This window comes from Penicillium cosmopolitanum, assembly GCF_028827165.1.
Source record: "Penicillium cosmopolitanum strain IBT 29677 chromosome Unknown utg000004l:1.0-4361866.0:1.0-4365735.0, whole genome shotgun sequence".
NCBI lineage: Eukaryota > Fungi > Ascomycota > Eurotiomycetes > Eurotiales > Aspergillaceae > Penicillium > Penicillium cosmopolitanum.
In genome coordinates, this window is record NW_026622674.1 from 1,623,822 (window position 1) to 1,639,672 (window position 15,851).

The following is a 15,851-nucleotide window of genomic DNA, read 5'->3' on the forward strand; positions in this document are numbered from 1 at the left end:
TTAAACCCATTGCGTCGCTCCGACGCTCCCTTTGGCCGGAGCCTCCAACGAAATTCGGCCGTTCAAGCCGAATACACGGCCGCCAGCTCCTCCTCCCCGAATCTTGAGGAAGTCCGATCGGTACTCCGTCCTCTGCTCTTCGTACCATGTTTCCAAAAATCCTGAAGCCCTTAGGCTCTTCTTGAATCCTTGGTTGGTTTCAGGGGGAGGACCGTGAGCTTGTCTTGTAGCTACCATCATTTCGACGAAGGAAAGGGGCGAAGATTAATAGATCAATGCCTCAAAAACACCATTGCGACTATCGGAAATAGTTCTCCAAGATAGAGTCTACATGGGGGGTCCAGCCATTGCAAAAAAGCGATAAGAAACCTTCTAAACTATAGCCCTTCTAGCCTAATCATGTCTGGCCAATCGTGATTCTGGAAACGAGTGTTGGTCTGACTCAGACACCGTAGAAAAAAAAGATACGATAACTACACTAACCCAAGCGTGCACGCCACATGGCCAGAGAATACGGAAAGGCTCCTCGCATTCCGAAAACGGATTAGTCTCCCCTTAGCTCGAAACTCTCCTCGAGATGAGAGTTTTGGGCTATTCGGATCTGCCCTCTCACGAGTCAGTTGAGGCGATGCAAAACCGCCCCCCAGTTTTCCCACGTGGAAAAGGTCCCCACTTCGCGCTGCTCGAGACTTGATCGACCTGGGTACACCGAAGTAGTACTCCATACTGTACACTATTTTGAATAGACTCAAATTCATCCCATGGAATTCCTTCTGCCCGAATATTCATAATGAATCCATAATGAATCAGAAGGGAATGGTGGAGAATGTGTTCATCTTACGCGCAGATGAAAACACAAACAGAACACTCTATCTGCTTCATTGCTGACAGACAATCTAATAATTCAACATTCAATCTGCGGCGTGCACACGGACACCCCCAAGATCGAAAATAGAAAACTACCAACCAAGCCAAAGGATCAGCAAAAGGATCAGCCCAACGAGCAAATACCGAAAGCAGATTTCCGGCCCGGCCTCGGCCGTCGGTAGTTGCAATAAGCCCAAGCCAAATTCAGACTCGGGAGCATGACACGATATTGGTTGCTAAAATACTCCGAAAACAGCTATCAAAAGGAGTCGCGACTTATGTAGAGGCCCCAAACCCACTTATTTTACGAAGCCACATTCCTGCGAGGGCGCGGGCGCGGGCGCTGGTGCGGGTGCGGCTGTTTTGTTTGTGTCTAGATTGCATGATGGCCACAAGAATGGGAACAGGCGCTGCGCTGCGACCTCCTACCTGGAGGTAAGGGAGAAATCAAGCGGTGACTGGTCGGGATGGGGTTTCCTGTACGACGCTGAGCCAATCTCCCCCATCATCCCTGGGTGAATGGAGGACAGCCCCAGCGCATGTACGGCGTACTGAGTACTCATGTGTCGACTCAACGGAGTTAAGACACTTCAAATTCCAGTCGCAGATCCCCCAGGCATCAGAGTATGTATGTACCTAGGTACCAGATGAACTAGTTTTCGGACAGGGAAGACATGACTTGCTAGGTTTCGTGATTATCAATCATCTGCGCGCCCCCTCCAAGCCATAAGCCATGCTAGCGTTCTAGCATGCAAATGTCTCTTCTTATGATTTCTTTTTTCCCGCGTCTCTTTCGTTTGGGCCCTACGGAGGACACTACCTGTCACTCTTCGCCCCCAGACCCCTGAACCACTCGGGTCGCAGGCGGTGGTGACCTGCATGAAACTTCCTCGCGTGGCGGTCAGGGATGTTGGATACGTACGATACGGAAAAGAGGGTCCCGTTACTGTACTTTATACAATACAATGGTAATCACCGTATGTATCCTTGTACGGAGTACATCTATTGTCCACTTGAATGTGAATGTGGCCTCTTAGTCAGAGCAGTTACAATGCCAAGAGATTAATCAAATCTCCAGACGAACGATCGGCGGTCCCGAGGATCACTGGGCCTGTGAGTTTGGGCCTGGTGCCGTTGAAGCTATCTGACCGCAACTCCCGCTCATGGAGAATTATCCTGAATTGACCTAGCGGGGGGGTCTCAATTTTCCATTATCCCCATTATCATTATCTGTGCCCACTTCTGCCAGAGGTAAATGGTTAGATTGGCCGTGATAACGGCTAGGTCGGACGGAAGCGACATACATACAGTAGGCTTCCTTGTTGCTGCATACCATTTTGACGCTAATCCTCCCCCTTCCAGTGCCCAAGGTCCACTGTACTTGTATCAGTAGTTGTTTCTGTTTCTGTTTCTGCCTTTGTATTTTACGCATACACTACTCCGTACTCCGTAGTGGTTGTGGTATTATTGAACGCCAAGGATTCTATAGTTTCATTCCCCAACCATGGCACGATCGCTCCATGGATTCTTCTTCCTTCCCCCTAGCTAGCTTTCATCAGCCCTTTTCTTTGTTCTTCTTGGTGGTGGCTTGTGTACGGGATCTTTCGGCAATGTTTCGGGTTTTAGGTTTGGGGGTTGACAGCTCGATCCGGGCGTGTCTAGGAATTTGGGGGCCGATTTACACAATACTCAAGCAGTTGAGGCTGATTTTTGCCCGCCAGCCATGACAGGGCTGAGCTGCTCCCGTGTTGGTTAGTGTTGGTGTTGGTTGGTGTTGTTGGCCCCCCTTCCAATCGGCCCCCGGACTGGGACCACCCGGGTTGAGTTGAGTTGAGAAACGACGTATCAATTCCCCTTTAGGAGAAGTACTTGAGTTCCGTACCGTAGATGCGAGGCTTGCGATCGCTTCGCATCAATTCCACGTGGCATTCGCATGGCACTGAGATCGAGCCGAATCGATAGATCGCTTGCAGGTTATGATTCATCCAAAAGCCCAGATCTGCATAGAAGATTCTATGTACAGTAGGAGTCTCGCATCCTACAGGATTGGCCCCCCTTGAAAAGTATAATCTGCCCTTTCCCCCTCCCCCGGAGTTGGGGCTGGAGCTGAGGCAGCGTTTGTCCTGTCCAAGCGCGCCTTTATCTGTCCAATCCTTGATCGGCTCGGCTCCCGGCGGAAGCTGTTGTTCGCGTGATAGCTCTATCAATATCTGGTTGGCTGGTTAGAGTACCGCACAGCCTCTGGATCATCTAGGTGACGTGTCTGACAGGTCTATCCTCTGGAAACAATTGTCATCGTGCTCAATTGCTCCGTATGATGGGGATTGTTGGCTCATTTAGTGTGGAGTACCTTACGTGTTGGGGTTCGGGCCCCAAATGAGGTGCGCGAGGGGCGGTACAGAAAGAAAGGAGCGTGCAATGGATCGCTCCATCCCGTCATATCTGGTGGCTGGAGGAGACGATGAGGCTCTCGAACGACAGGACGCCTAAATGAATTAGGGGGCCGGTGGTTCCGAAGGCTGAGAGCTGATAGAAAAAACCCTTTTTTTGGATTAAAATTAAAGAAATGGGAAATGAGGCACTTGAGTACGAGTATAGTAGGAACTCTGGAGTGACCGGGGTTAGCGATCGGCACCCCGGTCATTGGTTGGAACCCATGTCCCCCTCGTATCCTTTAGAATGATCCGAGTCTGGGGGAAATTAGACAGCTTGGTTCATAGGCCAGCTAGTGTCTGTGCGCAGGTGCGCCTTTCCATTGCTGCAAAGAGACGCAAGACACGGAATACAGTATGTACGAGAGGGCTGAGGCAAACAAAGAAGACTGCCGAGCTGCCCCTGACGCTAACGCTAGTCAACGGCCCTATGTAGGTCGCTATCCGAAAGAAAAAAACCGACAAAACGGTTGGGGCGATGAAACAAACGGCTTGTCCAGGCACGAACCATTGACTAGGATAGTAGGCTAAGAAGGAAAAAGCTAGAAAGCAAGGCAGAGGCAAGACGCCAGGCCGCGCCGGGCAGAAAGAAGCGAAAGACCTCAGGCGCACAGGCGTTCAGGCGTTCAGGCGCTAACCTTGGGACTCCACGTGTGTCCACGTGGACCACCACATGGGCCATAGCGAAGACGCCTGGAAAGGTCGTGGAAACGTGGAAGCGGTGGAAGCGTAAAAGGAGTGGGCAATTGGGCTCAGCCACGCGCGGGGGGGCCACTCTTGAGCCCGAAACACTGGTGGCTAACTGGAACTGGAACTGGAACTGGAACTGGGACAGGGGACAAAGAAGAAGTGGAGCCTCCGATCGGACTTGTCTGCGAAAGCGTCTTCCGTTGTCCGTTGTTCGCTGTCGACCATCGCTGTCTTGCGCCGTGAAACATGTGACGCCTAATCAGCACGGCATCAAGCGCGGCCAGCCGGCAGTTTCTAGACGGACTCACTTACCGTGTGAATCATCACGGAAAATAATCGGAGGATACAAGAATCAGATTCGAAGGCAGGCTAGACTAGTCTACGGTAAGTCAGGAGATCGGATCGAAGGGAATCTTGGATAAAACATACACACTTTGCCACCACCTTCTCCCCGATAAAGTTCCTGGGTATCAAACGGTGTCAGAGACGGAGAAGAGAGTGGGAGGCCGGATTTCCCACGTGGGCTTCAAGCTTTGGCTGCTGGGCAAGAGGCACCATTTCCCGATCAGGGTCTGGGGCCGAAAACGAGGTGGAAGTGGTGGAGAATGGGTGGAGAGGAGGGGGAGGAAAAAGGCAGAGTCCGGAGTAAGTGGAGTGAGTTGGTCAGAAGTGTAACCAATGAATGATGATGAATCCTGAAGATTCGGATCACCTTGTTTTCTGCCAGTGATATGATAGGGGGCACTTACTACATCCAGTCAAGTCCAGTCCCTTCAAGCCAGTCAGAGAGTTTGCGGAGAGGGGGATTTCCCGACCGTCTCGGGTGATCATACAGTATACAGTACGTACACTATGTATACATACACAGATACTGTACTGCATACCGTGTACAATACCGTTAGGATCGGCGGATCTGTTCGGCCTCGCGAGTTTCCTTGGGGTGGGTCAACCACAGTTGAGTCGAGACGGTGAAATCATTGACTGTGGATTTTTTTTGTATGGAGTACTCTACACGGAGTACTCATACGGAGCATGATTTATTTTCTTCCAAGGTTGTTGGTTCAGGTGGAGGGCTGATGATCTCCGTGTTCCATCCCATGTATTTGGAATTATCTCCCGATAAGGAGGAGCCTCCAGAGGAGGCTCCCTTGAAACCATCTGGTAACTATTGAATGATTAATGTATGATTCATATATTATTTCCCCCCTCTCCCCCTCTCTTCCCCTAGGGTTGAGATGATCATTGCCCCAACCGGATTGAATTGGCATGATCGGAGGTATGCCACATGCCAAGCCATGTGGAAGAGGTGGCCATTCACCTGGGAGTGTAGAACTTGAAGAATAATGACTATGACTCTGAGTATGAGCATAATACTAATTGTACTCTATACACTGTACATGTACAGCATCCAAATCCCTAAAGTGGGTAAGATACAGCAGGTGGCCGCTGTGTAATACCAAGACCCCTGTACGAAACAAGGAACCCACCGATCTTCACCATGAGGCAATCCCTTCCCTTGGCCCACGTTGCGACGATGCAGCACACCAAACTCTTTCCGGCCGAGCTCACGCGTGGGCTGTGGGTCATGGATGACAGGCCGAATGGCTGTAATTCTTCACAAGGGGGGCATGGAAGAGGGGAGGGGTGCATATCAATGGATTTTTCTTTTTTTTTCTTTTTTTTCCCTTTTATTTTATTTTATTCCCATTTTATTCATTATTATTATTATTTTGGCTTGCCCTTGTCTTGACTTCCCCTAGGCTCGTTTCAAGCCCACCCACCCCCTCCCCTCTTTTTTTGTTTTCCATTCTCTCTTATTATTTGAGAAAGGGAGAAGAGAGAAAAAAATTGGAAACTTATAGTGTATATTTCACAATTCCCCAACCACCCCCTTCATACAACCCATTCCACACCCCCCCTCCTCTCTTTCTCTCCCGATTGTTACGGAGTAAAGGGAGTTCCACACCCTAATTTTTGGGTTTTTTTATTTTTTATTTTTATTTTTCCTCTTTTCAATTTTTCCTATTTTTTCCCTTTCTTTTTTTATTACAATCTTCCCCTTTTGATGTACAGATCATTTGGTATCATCAGGGCTTGATTGACTTACCCACTTTTCACACTCTTCCCGAAGTCTGGTTCACCCAAAAGGCAGCAAAACCATTCAATGCCAACCCTACCCTCCGTGAACCACTACCGAGAAGAATCTCTTCCTTCCCTTCCTCCTCAATCCTACTCACGCACTATCTCTCCCTTCGCCGACCCCCCAGCGACTGATCCAGCTTCAACTTATTCAAATCCGCCAACTACCTTCTCGGGGTCAGTCGTCGGTTCTATCTCCCGTCGCAACCGCCGCTCGTTTGCTGCTATAGCACAGCGAACCTCCAGCGCTTTCGCCAGCCTCTCCACCATCGGAACACCGACTATAGGGACGACAACTCTACGATCTTCGGCTTCTAATAGCAGTCTCGCCAAACAGACTCGACCCGCGAGCACTACCCCCTTGACCCCGCCATTCTCCGACGAAGATACCTACGATCAATTGTCGGGCCTTTCGCGATCTGGTTCCCCGAAACCCAAACCATTCAGAAACGACGCCTGACTCTCCAGCGCGTCCCGACTCCTCCTCTCGAATCTCGCCCTGTGCATCCGGGCCTTGCGCCAGCCGCGCCTCCCAAAATGCATCAAACTTCGTCCCGCCTATTGCGAATGACCGAGGATGAAAGACCTTTCACCAAGGTAGGTTGGAAAGAACAGGACACAATTTGTGTAGGAAATATGGCAATTGGAGGCTTACACTGGTTTTTTTCTTTGCTTTTATAGGATTTCATGGACCTCTTCTCCACCTTAATGGTGAGCTTGAAGTTGGACTCGCACCGTGTCCGCTTCACGAGATATGACCACACCTTTACTTCAGAAGAAGCGATCAACAACCTCGGATCTCTGAAGTTCTCCCAATCGAACCGCATGCCTGACCCCAAAGACCCCTCGCGCATTGTCACCACCACCACTACCACCACTTTCTCCATGGCCAAGGAAATGGCACGTTCCGTCTGCCAGCGATTTGTGGACGCTCGGTTCATCGAATCGGTTGATGGCAAGGCCTTGCCTATTTTCCCCCTCAAGGGCGCCCTCTTTCAGCTCACCCCCAAGGGTATTAACATCCTGCAGCGCTTTTGTCAACGGAACGGTATTACCGCTCGTCACGTGATGGATGTGTTGGAGTCACCCCGCAACACCATGCAATTGGTAAACCTAGAACGCGACACCGAGTCCGATAAGTTGTCGCACGACCGAGCCACTGTCGAAGTCATCTTCCGCCGTTTCGCCGGCCAAGATGGTCCCAACATCAAGAGCAGCATTTCCACATCAGACTCCGACTCCTTGAGCGATTATTCGAACGGTATTGTGGGTGTTAAGATGGCTCGGGAGCGGAAGTTGCAGGATGGCAAGCTCTACAGCAACACTTTCACCGGAAAGGGTGCCGTCGACTGGCTGATGGATTGCTCAACGACAATCGAGCGTCGGGAGACTTGTTTGATCGCGGAATTGTTCCTCAAATACGGCCTTATTACGATGATTCAGGACGACAAGTCCTTCCCAGACTCGGATGTCGTCTTCCAACCGTCAAAATACGCTATCTACTGCATCACCGAGCGAGGCCAGCGTGTGTGTGGATGGATTGCCCGCGAAAAGGCTCAGAATAACCCCACCACTTACGATAGCCGTGGCATGCCCCGCGATTCCAACAACGCTCGCTTGACACATATCCTGGGTGACCCCGCTCTCCGTCTTCTTTTCCGCGAGTTCTTGCGCTACTCTCTGTGCGAAGAGAACCTGTCCTTCTACCTCGACGTTTCCGAGTTCACTGCCAACTACCACAAGTCCGAGAAGGCTGGTGCCTTCACCAAGGTTGACTCCGTTCGGGAAACTCTGGCAGCCGCCTATGGTACGTTATTCCCTTAGCAACTGCCATTTCTAGTCAATGGTCTCTAACATGTAACAGGCCTGTACAACGCGTTCTTAGCCCCCGGATCCCCCCTGTGAATTGAACATTGATCACGCCCTGCGCAACAGTCTTGCCAGCCGTATGACCAAGGCCGTGGGTGACGACGAGTCGATGTTCAAGAGTCTTCAGGAAGTGGTGCATTTGTTCGAGCTTGCTCAGACCTCAGTCTTCAAGCTGATGTCCAGTGTATGTTTCATTCTGGAAACTCCAATTCCAATTTTCAATTTTCTGTTATTTTATGCTAACTTTGATTCCCAGGACTCCGTTCCTAAATTCCTCCGCGATCCTAAGTACTCGGTGGTCCTCCAAGAACACGATGTGGACATTTTCGGCGGGTCGCGCTCGTACTCACCGACACCCGGCGGTCCGGAACGCAGCATGAGCCGCTCTGCACGCTCATGACAATCACCGCGAGCCAGTGTCGACGTTACTTGCAACACAGCAAACAGAGACCGGCTTCGTCGTGATTCGAACCCATTCAACACCCCTGCCATCTTTTAAACAGCCAAGCTTCAACGCTTCTGCGGTCTCAGATCAGAGTTTCGCGGATGCGATATGGGCCAATCGAGTCCTATCCGCTCCCGATACCTGTGTGACTGCAACGCGGTAATCACACCCGCGACAGGGGTTGTTTGTGTGTCTTCATGTCTTATCTCCGGGAAAGGAAATAGGGAAGTGTCTCTCTTCTTCCTTCTCCTTTTCATTCCGGAACATGATTTCATCAATCTCGTCATGATCGTTTCCGAACCACGAAACCCTTTCCCCCATTTTGCTTCACATCGCATGCAGCCTGGAAATCGCGCCGCCCCGGACTCTTTACCTTCTCAGGTTAAAGTTTCGACACTGGGTTTTCCGGGTTGTCATTTTTTCTCATCCCGTTTTTAATTTGCCTCGCCACGAGATTCTCCTTTTGTCCTCCCTCTCGATGAAAGACGTTACGATCGATGCCTCATGTTATAGAGAAGGTTCGGATTTTTGGGAACCACTTGTAATATTCGGATGACGTTTTTCTTTTACCCCTTGCATCTCAGACACGATATCCAGATCATTTCATTCACCACCTTACCCCACCCACCCTCTTCCACGATGGGCTTTGAACGAGCCAAACGAAGGAAGGAAACCAACAACACTCGCAAAAAATGGATATGAAAAAGAATACACAAAAAAAGGAAGAAGAAAAATGTCAACACCAAAGATCCTCCTCCCGGTGGTTGACTCGACTTGACTCGACTCGACTCGAACTCGTCCCATGCCTCCAGTTGTTTTGTTTGAGCATCAGACACGGCGTTTTTGTTTCCATTTTTAATCTGCATGTTTTCCTATCTTTTTCTTCTCTTCTTGCTCACACTTTCCATTCCATATTTTTTCTTTTTTTCTTTTGCATGATCTTCAAGCATTTTATTTCCTATCTGTTCTCATCACTGTGCGTGGCACTGCATTGTTTCTTTTGGGCACAGCGTGTGAGTTCTGGTATTCTTATGTATGTCATATTATCTCGCTTCAGACGGGAATTGCAATGGACATGACGATCTTATAAGCATCTACCTTCTGCCTGTGTAAACTGTAAACTGTAAACTGTAAATTGTAAATTGTAACTCTTGAACTTGTAAACCTGTTCCCCCACCCCGGACTGTCGATCGATGAATGATATCGATATTGAGCTTTAGTATATGGGGGCTCATACTGATGAGTACTACTAGTATCTCGCCAGGAGAATGGGTGGTTCTATACTCTAGGTCACCAACTCAGAGTGCTCAATTTGTAAGACCAGTTATAAAAGTGTCAACGATAAATTGTGGTTTAAATGAGTTCTGCGATAAGCTAAGCTAGCCGGAGAGTGACCCCTAAACATTATCTAGCCATACTCATCTTGTTTGATTAAGGTAAGTCTGATGATTAGATACTTTAGATCCGAGCCAGAAATTTGTTTGCGAGGATTTGGCAAAAAGAGCCCCGATTACCCTGAAAAGCTCGCTCTTGCCCTACTATACCCAGATACCCTTGGGACAATGAGATCTGACCAAAAACTCCAAGAAGAAAGATAAAAAAAAAGAGATATATCAGAGAGACTATTTTATTACACACCGGAGACAACGCCGAAAACCACGCACCCGAGTTGTCATATGTCATCAGATTCCAGATTGAAAGATGGGGAGAGGAAAAGAAACAAGGAATCCAGAATGGAAATAGAAGCGGGGGAATCGAGGACCAAAAAAAAGTAAAACAAAAGTAGTAGAAGAAGAAGAAGAATGACGAAAGAGATGCAATGCACGAAGTGGATGCTAGGATTTTACTTAGATCCCCAGCCACGAAGCTTCATGCCCTCCTCAATAGCCGTCCAAATACCCTCAACAACCTCACGATCCCGCCAGCGTCCAGAACCCTGAATCCCACCCTTCTCATCCCACCGCTCGACAGCGAAACTATTCACGCCACGACCCCATCCCTTCACGGACGGGGGAGTCTCCTCGCCACGCCAGCCAACATAGATACCCGTCGCATGTTTGAAGAGCTCCGGCGGCGAAGACCACTTATAAGACTTGAACTGCCACGTCTGGCCAGTCGTAAAGACAGCCACCAGCCGCGACCAGTACTCAGGTTTGAAGTTAGTCGTGCCGTCGACGAGAATGAATTTAGTTGGCTTGGGCCCGCGACCACCACCGTGCGAACCGATCGAGGTAGCGTTGGGATTGGAGGGATCGGACTTGATGCGTAACGGACGCTTGATCTCCATGAAATTGGCATCGGTCGACATGCTCAGTGTTGGGTGGTCGGGTGGCACGAAGATACCTTCGCCGAGGAAGGATTTGATATTCGACATGCGGATGAGAGAAGAGGCGGATGGGGAGAGGAGGATGATTGGATCGGGGCGGGAGCTTGGCTTGCGCGATGGTGCGGAGAGCCCCGCGGACGGCGCCGGCACCATGGCGGAAGTCTTGCTGCCTGGCTTTACGCCTGCTTGGCCGGGTCGATTGCGGTTTCGATCAAGGAAGAGCTCGGCGCTTTTCCGGACGTGCGAGAAGTCCTGTTTCCCGTTGATTGCGGTATTAGTGTCTTGTTTCGCGTGGGTATATAGGGATGGGAGGTAATTGAGGTCGAAACCAAAAGGAAACTTACGGTTGGTTTGATTCCTCGTAGCACGGTGTTTCGATCTCCGGTCTTTCTTTCGCCATTGTAGATCTCCTGTAGTCGGGGGTCGATAGTCTTTTGCGCACGGCTTCCGTGAGCACCTGTCGTCACGGCTCCGACAGGTCCACTGGGAACCGTCGAGATACCCCCAGTAGCCCCAGAGGCAATTCCAGCCGCAGCATCGGATTGAACAGCACCTGCAGCGACGGCCGCCTCAGCGGCAGCGGCAGCGCCTTCCAGAGGCTTGATATATTCGCTAGTAGCGTCGGCACCTTCCAACCAGGTGAGCAGATCCAGACGCTCGACGAAAACCAGGATCTGGACCTGTGTGTCATCGCCCTCCTTTGACTTGAGAGATTCATTCAGTTCCTGCGCCGATGCGATATATTCGGGGATAGCGACGTCTTTCTTCTGCCAGGCGAAAAAGATGCTGCGTAGGTCGACGGGGGAGCTGGTGGATGCGGAAACGAATCGCGTCGGTGTTGAAAGGGCGATGACTTGTGGAGATGGTTGAGAGAAGAATAGATGTGTCGCTTGGGCTAGATCCTCTGTGGCATGTTCGTTGGTGAGCTCCGAAGAGGTCGTCGGGGTTGGGAGGCTGCCGGAGGCGATGGCGCGCCGAAGTGAGAGGAGAGGGTCCTGCAGAGCAGGATCGACCGCGGCCATGGTTGGTATTGATGGTCCGACTGGCCTGGGAGAGGCTTCAATCGGGCTGATGGAGATGGGAGGGAGATTGCGATTTCGAAGTTGTTCGTTGCGGCGGACTCGAGGTGAAGCTCGGGCGCTCACGTGATCTGGTATAGGCTGGTATAGATCGGGTTCTCTTAGAAGCAGATTCACTTGGGATTAGATTTCACTAATTTATTCTATGGGAAGTCTTGAATTTTTAAACTAAAAGAACTTATTTAATCCTATTGACGCCCAAAATACCCCGATCCACTCCACTATGGACTGAATTGACTCAGTTTCAACTCATGCAACGCATCGCAGGACTGATGTACCGCCACATCCAGCCCCATGCTCCGAGCAATGCCGTAATTCCAGTAAACAAAATAAGAGCACCATATTTAGTTCCAAAGCCCGATCCAAGATCTTGGTCATGGGAGTCACCAATTGAACCTTGTCGAATCAATACGGAACTGAGAGGCCCACTGATAACATTTCCAATTCCCCTGCCCCCAGCAAGCAGGCCAAACACCAACCCCGTTTCCATCGAGGAGGAAGAATCACTTTTGATTTTCGTAATGATGCCCGACCAGGTAGAACTAAATCCACCAGCAAAGAAACCATAGAATATCGAAAAGACAGTAAGCAATGCTAAAGCTGTCTGCGAGGGACCATCATCTGAAGACGATGCCATTCCCCAAAAGAGGAATACAGACAACGCTGATCCTAACGATGAGAGGAGTAGGATGTTAGTGACAGCGAAGCGGTCGCAAAGCATTCCTAGTGTAATGCCACCGAACACAGAGGTGGCGTTGAAGAGCGAAACGAGCATAGTCCCCATGGTCGGGGGCAGCCCGATTGTACTTGTTGAGTAGGTTGGAAGATATGTTGTTGGTAAGAAATAGCCGAAACTCTGAATGATGTTGCCAACTTGGAGCATCCAAAAAGTGCCCAATTTGAGGAATCCTAGATCGAGACGACGAGCTGATGCTGAGGGCGAAACTGGAATCCGAGGCTTCATGAATGGTAGCGATAGAAGTGTGGAGATCAACTGTGTTTTCGGGTTAGGATTCATGTTGAAAGAATCTTCGACATAAAGTCAATAAAGCAAGGGAAGAACCTACCGTTATGACTGTCCAAGCTCTGAGTGTTGTGCTCGAACCGAATCGTACCAAACAGCTCGCTGCAACAAAAGGCAGAACTACTCCGGTAATACTTTTGGCAGCCCACATAGTTCCCAGCGCAAGACCTTTTCTCCGGACGAACCATTGATCCAAGTAGAGAGACGACGGACTGAAAAGTAGACCATTACCAATGGCACACATCACACCCTGTGTCGCGATCAAGTGCCATACGTTTTCCGAGAAAGATGACAGCAGAGACCCTATGACCGTAATAATGAGCCCTGCTGGAGCGCAGTAGGTTTGCAGTCGGGGATACCGAGTCAGCAAGGTAAAAGTAATGGGCGAAAGAAGATAGAGCAGGCCCTAGAAAATGGATAAGACACAGGCCAGAATATGTCTCGGTAGTTTTGGCATACAGTTGAGGTGGTGCCCACGGTAGCCAAGTCACTCTTGTTACCCTTGAGGACATTATGAGTGGTGTAGTATTCTTGGAAGACTCCGAAGACCGAGGAGAAGCCTAGAATTCCTGTATTAGTGAGTGCCAGTCTTGAGACTGGGTACATCGCCCACCCCAGACTGGTAGCTGAATTAAACAGCAGGATGCGAGCATCAGCCAGGCAGCCCTACCACCATCTGCTGGAAGCAAAGTGGGCTGTTCGATCTCGGAGGTTATATCATCTCCGGACTGGAGCGATCGGATCTCGTGTAAGGCGACAGACTCTCGGTCGGAAGCATTCATGGTGGAATACTTATCTCAGAGTTCTTTGGGATGATGGAGAGGACAAGAGAATCCAAGATCCAAGAAACAATTGGGCACTCCCTTGAATGCTCGTGTGCATGTTTTCCCATTCAGGTTGATCCCTGGATGATCTGGTTGACTCATTTTGCAGTTGGCCTATGACGACGCGACGGACTTCGTGCCGACGCGGAAATGGTGCTTATTGCAGCCCCGATGCTGCGTCTGATAGGGCGACATCTACCTATCGGAGATTACACAATCAGAATCCTGACTTGGGATTTCGCACTTCTTCCCTTAGACATAAAGTGGAAAGGTAGATTGTCAGTCCCATTCGATGATACATAAAATAATACAGGATTGCAACTAGAACATCTTTGCTTCAGTCTCGTCGTCACAGGACGGAAAATCGAAAAGCCCGGTGGTGTGCAGGCAAGCAAGTCGAGCTCGCAGTCAACGCCTTCAGAGATAGAGTCCACACATCGCGATAATAACCAGATTGGACTCCTCTGAGGGGTTGGCGTTGCCCACGAACCCCATATAACCGTTCTCAACCTGTGCCATCGCGACAGGAGTCGAGTCCTTGAGAATAGTCCAAGCCGGCGGTTGCTCATCAGACATTGCGTCCTCATCATGCTCCTGCTTGCGCTTGATGATATGCTGTAGACGATACCAGGAAGCGTCTCCGACATTCGTCAAATGAACCGCTTTTGCAAAGTGCGTGGCGGGCAGAAGGTCGGTGATTTCCTTGGGAAGAAAATCAGAGTTCAAGTTGGACTGGTATAGACCGAAGGAATCGTACTCCCACGTCAGGCCGGCCCTTGAGAAGAACGTGCGAAAATGTTCTTCCCGAAGTCGACAGCTGAAGTCTCCCATGCAAATTGCAGTTCCTCCATTTCGCATGTAGCGGATCACGGCACCCCACACAGTTGAGAATCTTGGTGTCGCAAGTGCGTCGTCAGTTATGATCACAGCTTTGGGATTTTCTCCAAGTGCGCGCATAGCGGGAATAGGCTTGTTGGTTTGCTCAAGCGAGGCAACCTGAAGTACTCGAGATACTAGAGATCTGTACTTCCGATAGAATCCAGGATGGGGATTCAGCGAGATGAAAAGTATGCGTGAGTTCGAGTCTGTGGACATGATCGGCTGCGCTAGAAAGAGTGATGTCAATAGCCTGGACCAGAGGTGAGAGAAGTGAGAGATACCTGAGTTGGAGAGAGGGGTTCGAATGTCGAGATACCAGAGCGCGGGCTTGGAGTGAATGAGAAATGGAGGGGGAGAGGGCATTGGAGGGAATGACAAAAGAATGACAGTGAAGATGGATGAAGAGAAGAGAGAAGAGAGAAGAGAGAAGAGAGAAGAGAGAAGAGAGAAGAGAGAAGAGAGAAGAGAGAAGAGAGAAGAGAGAAGAGAGAAGAGAGGAGGGAGGGAAGGAGCGTGGGTGATGGTGATGGCAGTGAATGAAGTGAGGAAGGCACGACCAGGGACTTCCCTTTTTGCCCACACCAGTTGGTACTTCACCTACCAGCATATACATATATGATACCAGCAGATATCACCAACAGATATTTACTATCTGTCACTCAAAGTATGCGAGTCAAAAGCTAAAAGTTGCCAATAATGGGATGAGCAGGGTGGCCACGATCAACCTAGTTTCTCCAGGGCAGCAGTGTATAGTCTCTGCTATCAAAACTTGAACGCAGACTATAATACTGCGTAAAATAGCTTTAGAATGCCTATAGACTACAGTTAGGACCAGGGAGTACTTAGTTGGCGCTAGTATCAGTATATCGGTAGTATAGATAGCCAGTAGTAGAGACATTATACTACTTGATATCATACCCAGCTATATAGTCGGTACCCTGAATCGTTAGCATAAACCATGGAAGCGAAATGGCCTTATTGAGGGGCGGCAGAGCCTCATCGGAAACACTAGTCTTGAACTAATTTTGAGAAGATGCCGCCCTGACAGAAACACTGGGTCGATTACGGCTTTTGAGCGCCGCTGAATGCTCTCATCTCAGCCCCATGTAACTACCAATAAAATAACTTGTCATCTTATGGCTGAAACACCACGATTTTTGAGGCGCTTGCAGGTACTTCGACGATTGCTTATGAAGAATGACACGTCAGCACTGCAGGCTGTCTATGCAAGATTCTGGGTATACGAACAAGTAGGCTGGATGCCAGCCGAAGATATT

The 15,851-nt window shown here is 49.8% G+C and overlaps 5 protein-coding genes across 5 annotated transcripts; 1 reads left to right on the forward strand and 4 right to left on the reverse strand.

The window, feature by feature from the left end:
- On the reverse strand, positions 1-240 carry N7509_002035 (uncharacterized protein; the record flags this gene model as incomplete). The annotated part of the gene is made up of 1 exon (XM_056626672.1): positions 1-240. One exon carries the CDS (start codon positions 238-240, stop codon positions 1-3), a length of 240 nt encoding a protein of 79 aa, XP_056492467.1.
- Positions 241-6,153: 5,913 nt separating this feature from the next.
- flbA (developmental regulator FlbA) lies at positions 6,154-8,397 on the forward strand (the record flags this gene model as incomplete). Its single annotated transcript, XM_056626673.1, is given in 6 exon segments — positions 6,154-6,451; positions 6,466-6,725; positions 6,810-7,935; positions 7,993-8,029; positions 8,064-8,181; positions 8,254-8,397. The coding sequence occupies 6 exon segments, from the start codon at positions 6,154-6,156 to the stop codon at positions 8,395-8,397; spliced, it is 1,983 nt and encodes a 660-aa protein (XP_056492468.1).
- A 1,888-nt stretch (positions 8,398-10,285) lies between these two features.
- Positions 10,286-11,790, reverse strand: N7509_002037 (RNA polymerase II accessory factor CDC73 family protein; the record flags this gene model as incomplete). The annotated part of the gene is made up of 2 exons (XM_056626674.1): positions 10,286-11,020; positions 11,113-11,790. The coding sequence occupies 2 exons, from the start codon at positions 11,788-11,790 to the stop codon at positions 10,286-10,288; spliced, it is 1,413 nt and encodes a 470-aa protein (XP_056492469.1).
- Positions 11,791-12,091: 301 nt separating this feature from the next.
- On the reverse strand, positions 12,092-12,865 carry N7509_002038 (putative MFS monocarboxylate transporter; the record flags this gene model as incomplete). Its single annotated transcript, XM_056626675.1, has 1 exon — positions 12,092-12,865. One exon carries the CDS (start codon positions 12,863-12,865, stop codon positions 12,092-12,094), a length of 774 nt encoding a protein of 257 aa, XP_056492470.1.
- A 1,247-nt stretch (positions 12,866-14,112) lies between these two features.
- Positions 14,113-14,790, reverse strand: N7509_002039 (uncharacterized protein; the record flags this gene model as incomplete). The annotated part of the gene is made up of 1 exon (XM_056626676.1): positions 14,113-14,790. The coding sequence occupies one exon, from the start codon at positions 14,788-14,790 to the stop codon at positions 14,113-14,115; it is 678 nt and encodes a 225-aa protein (XP_056492471.1).
- Positions 14,791-15,851: the final 1,061 nt, after the last annotated feature.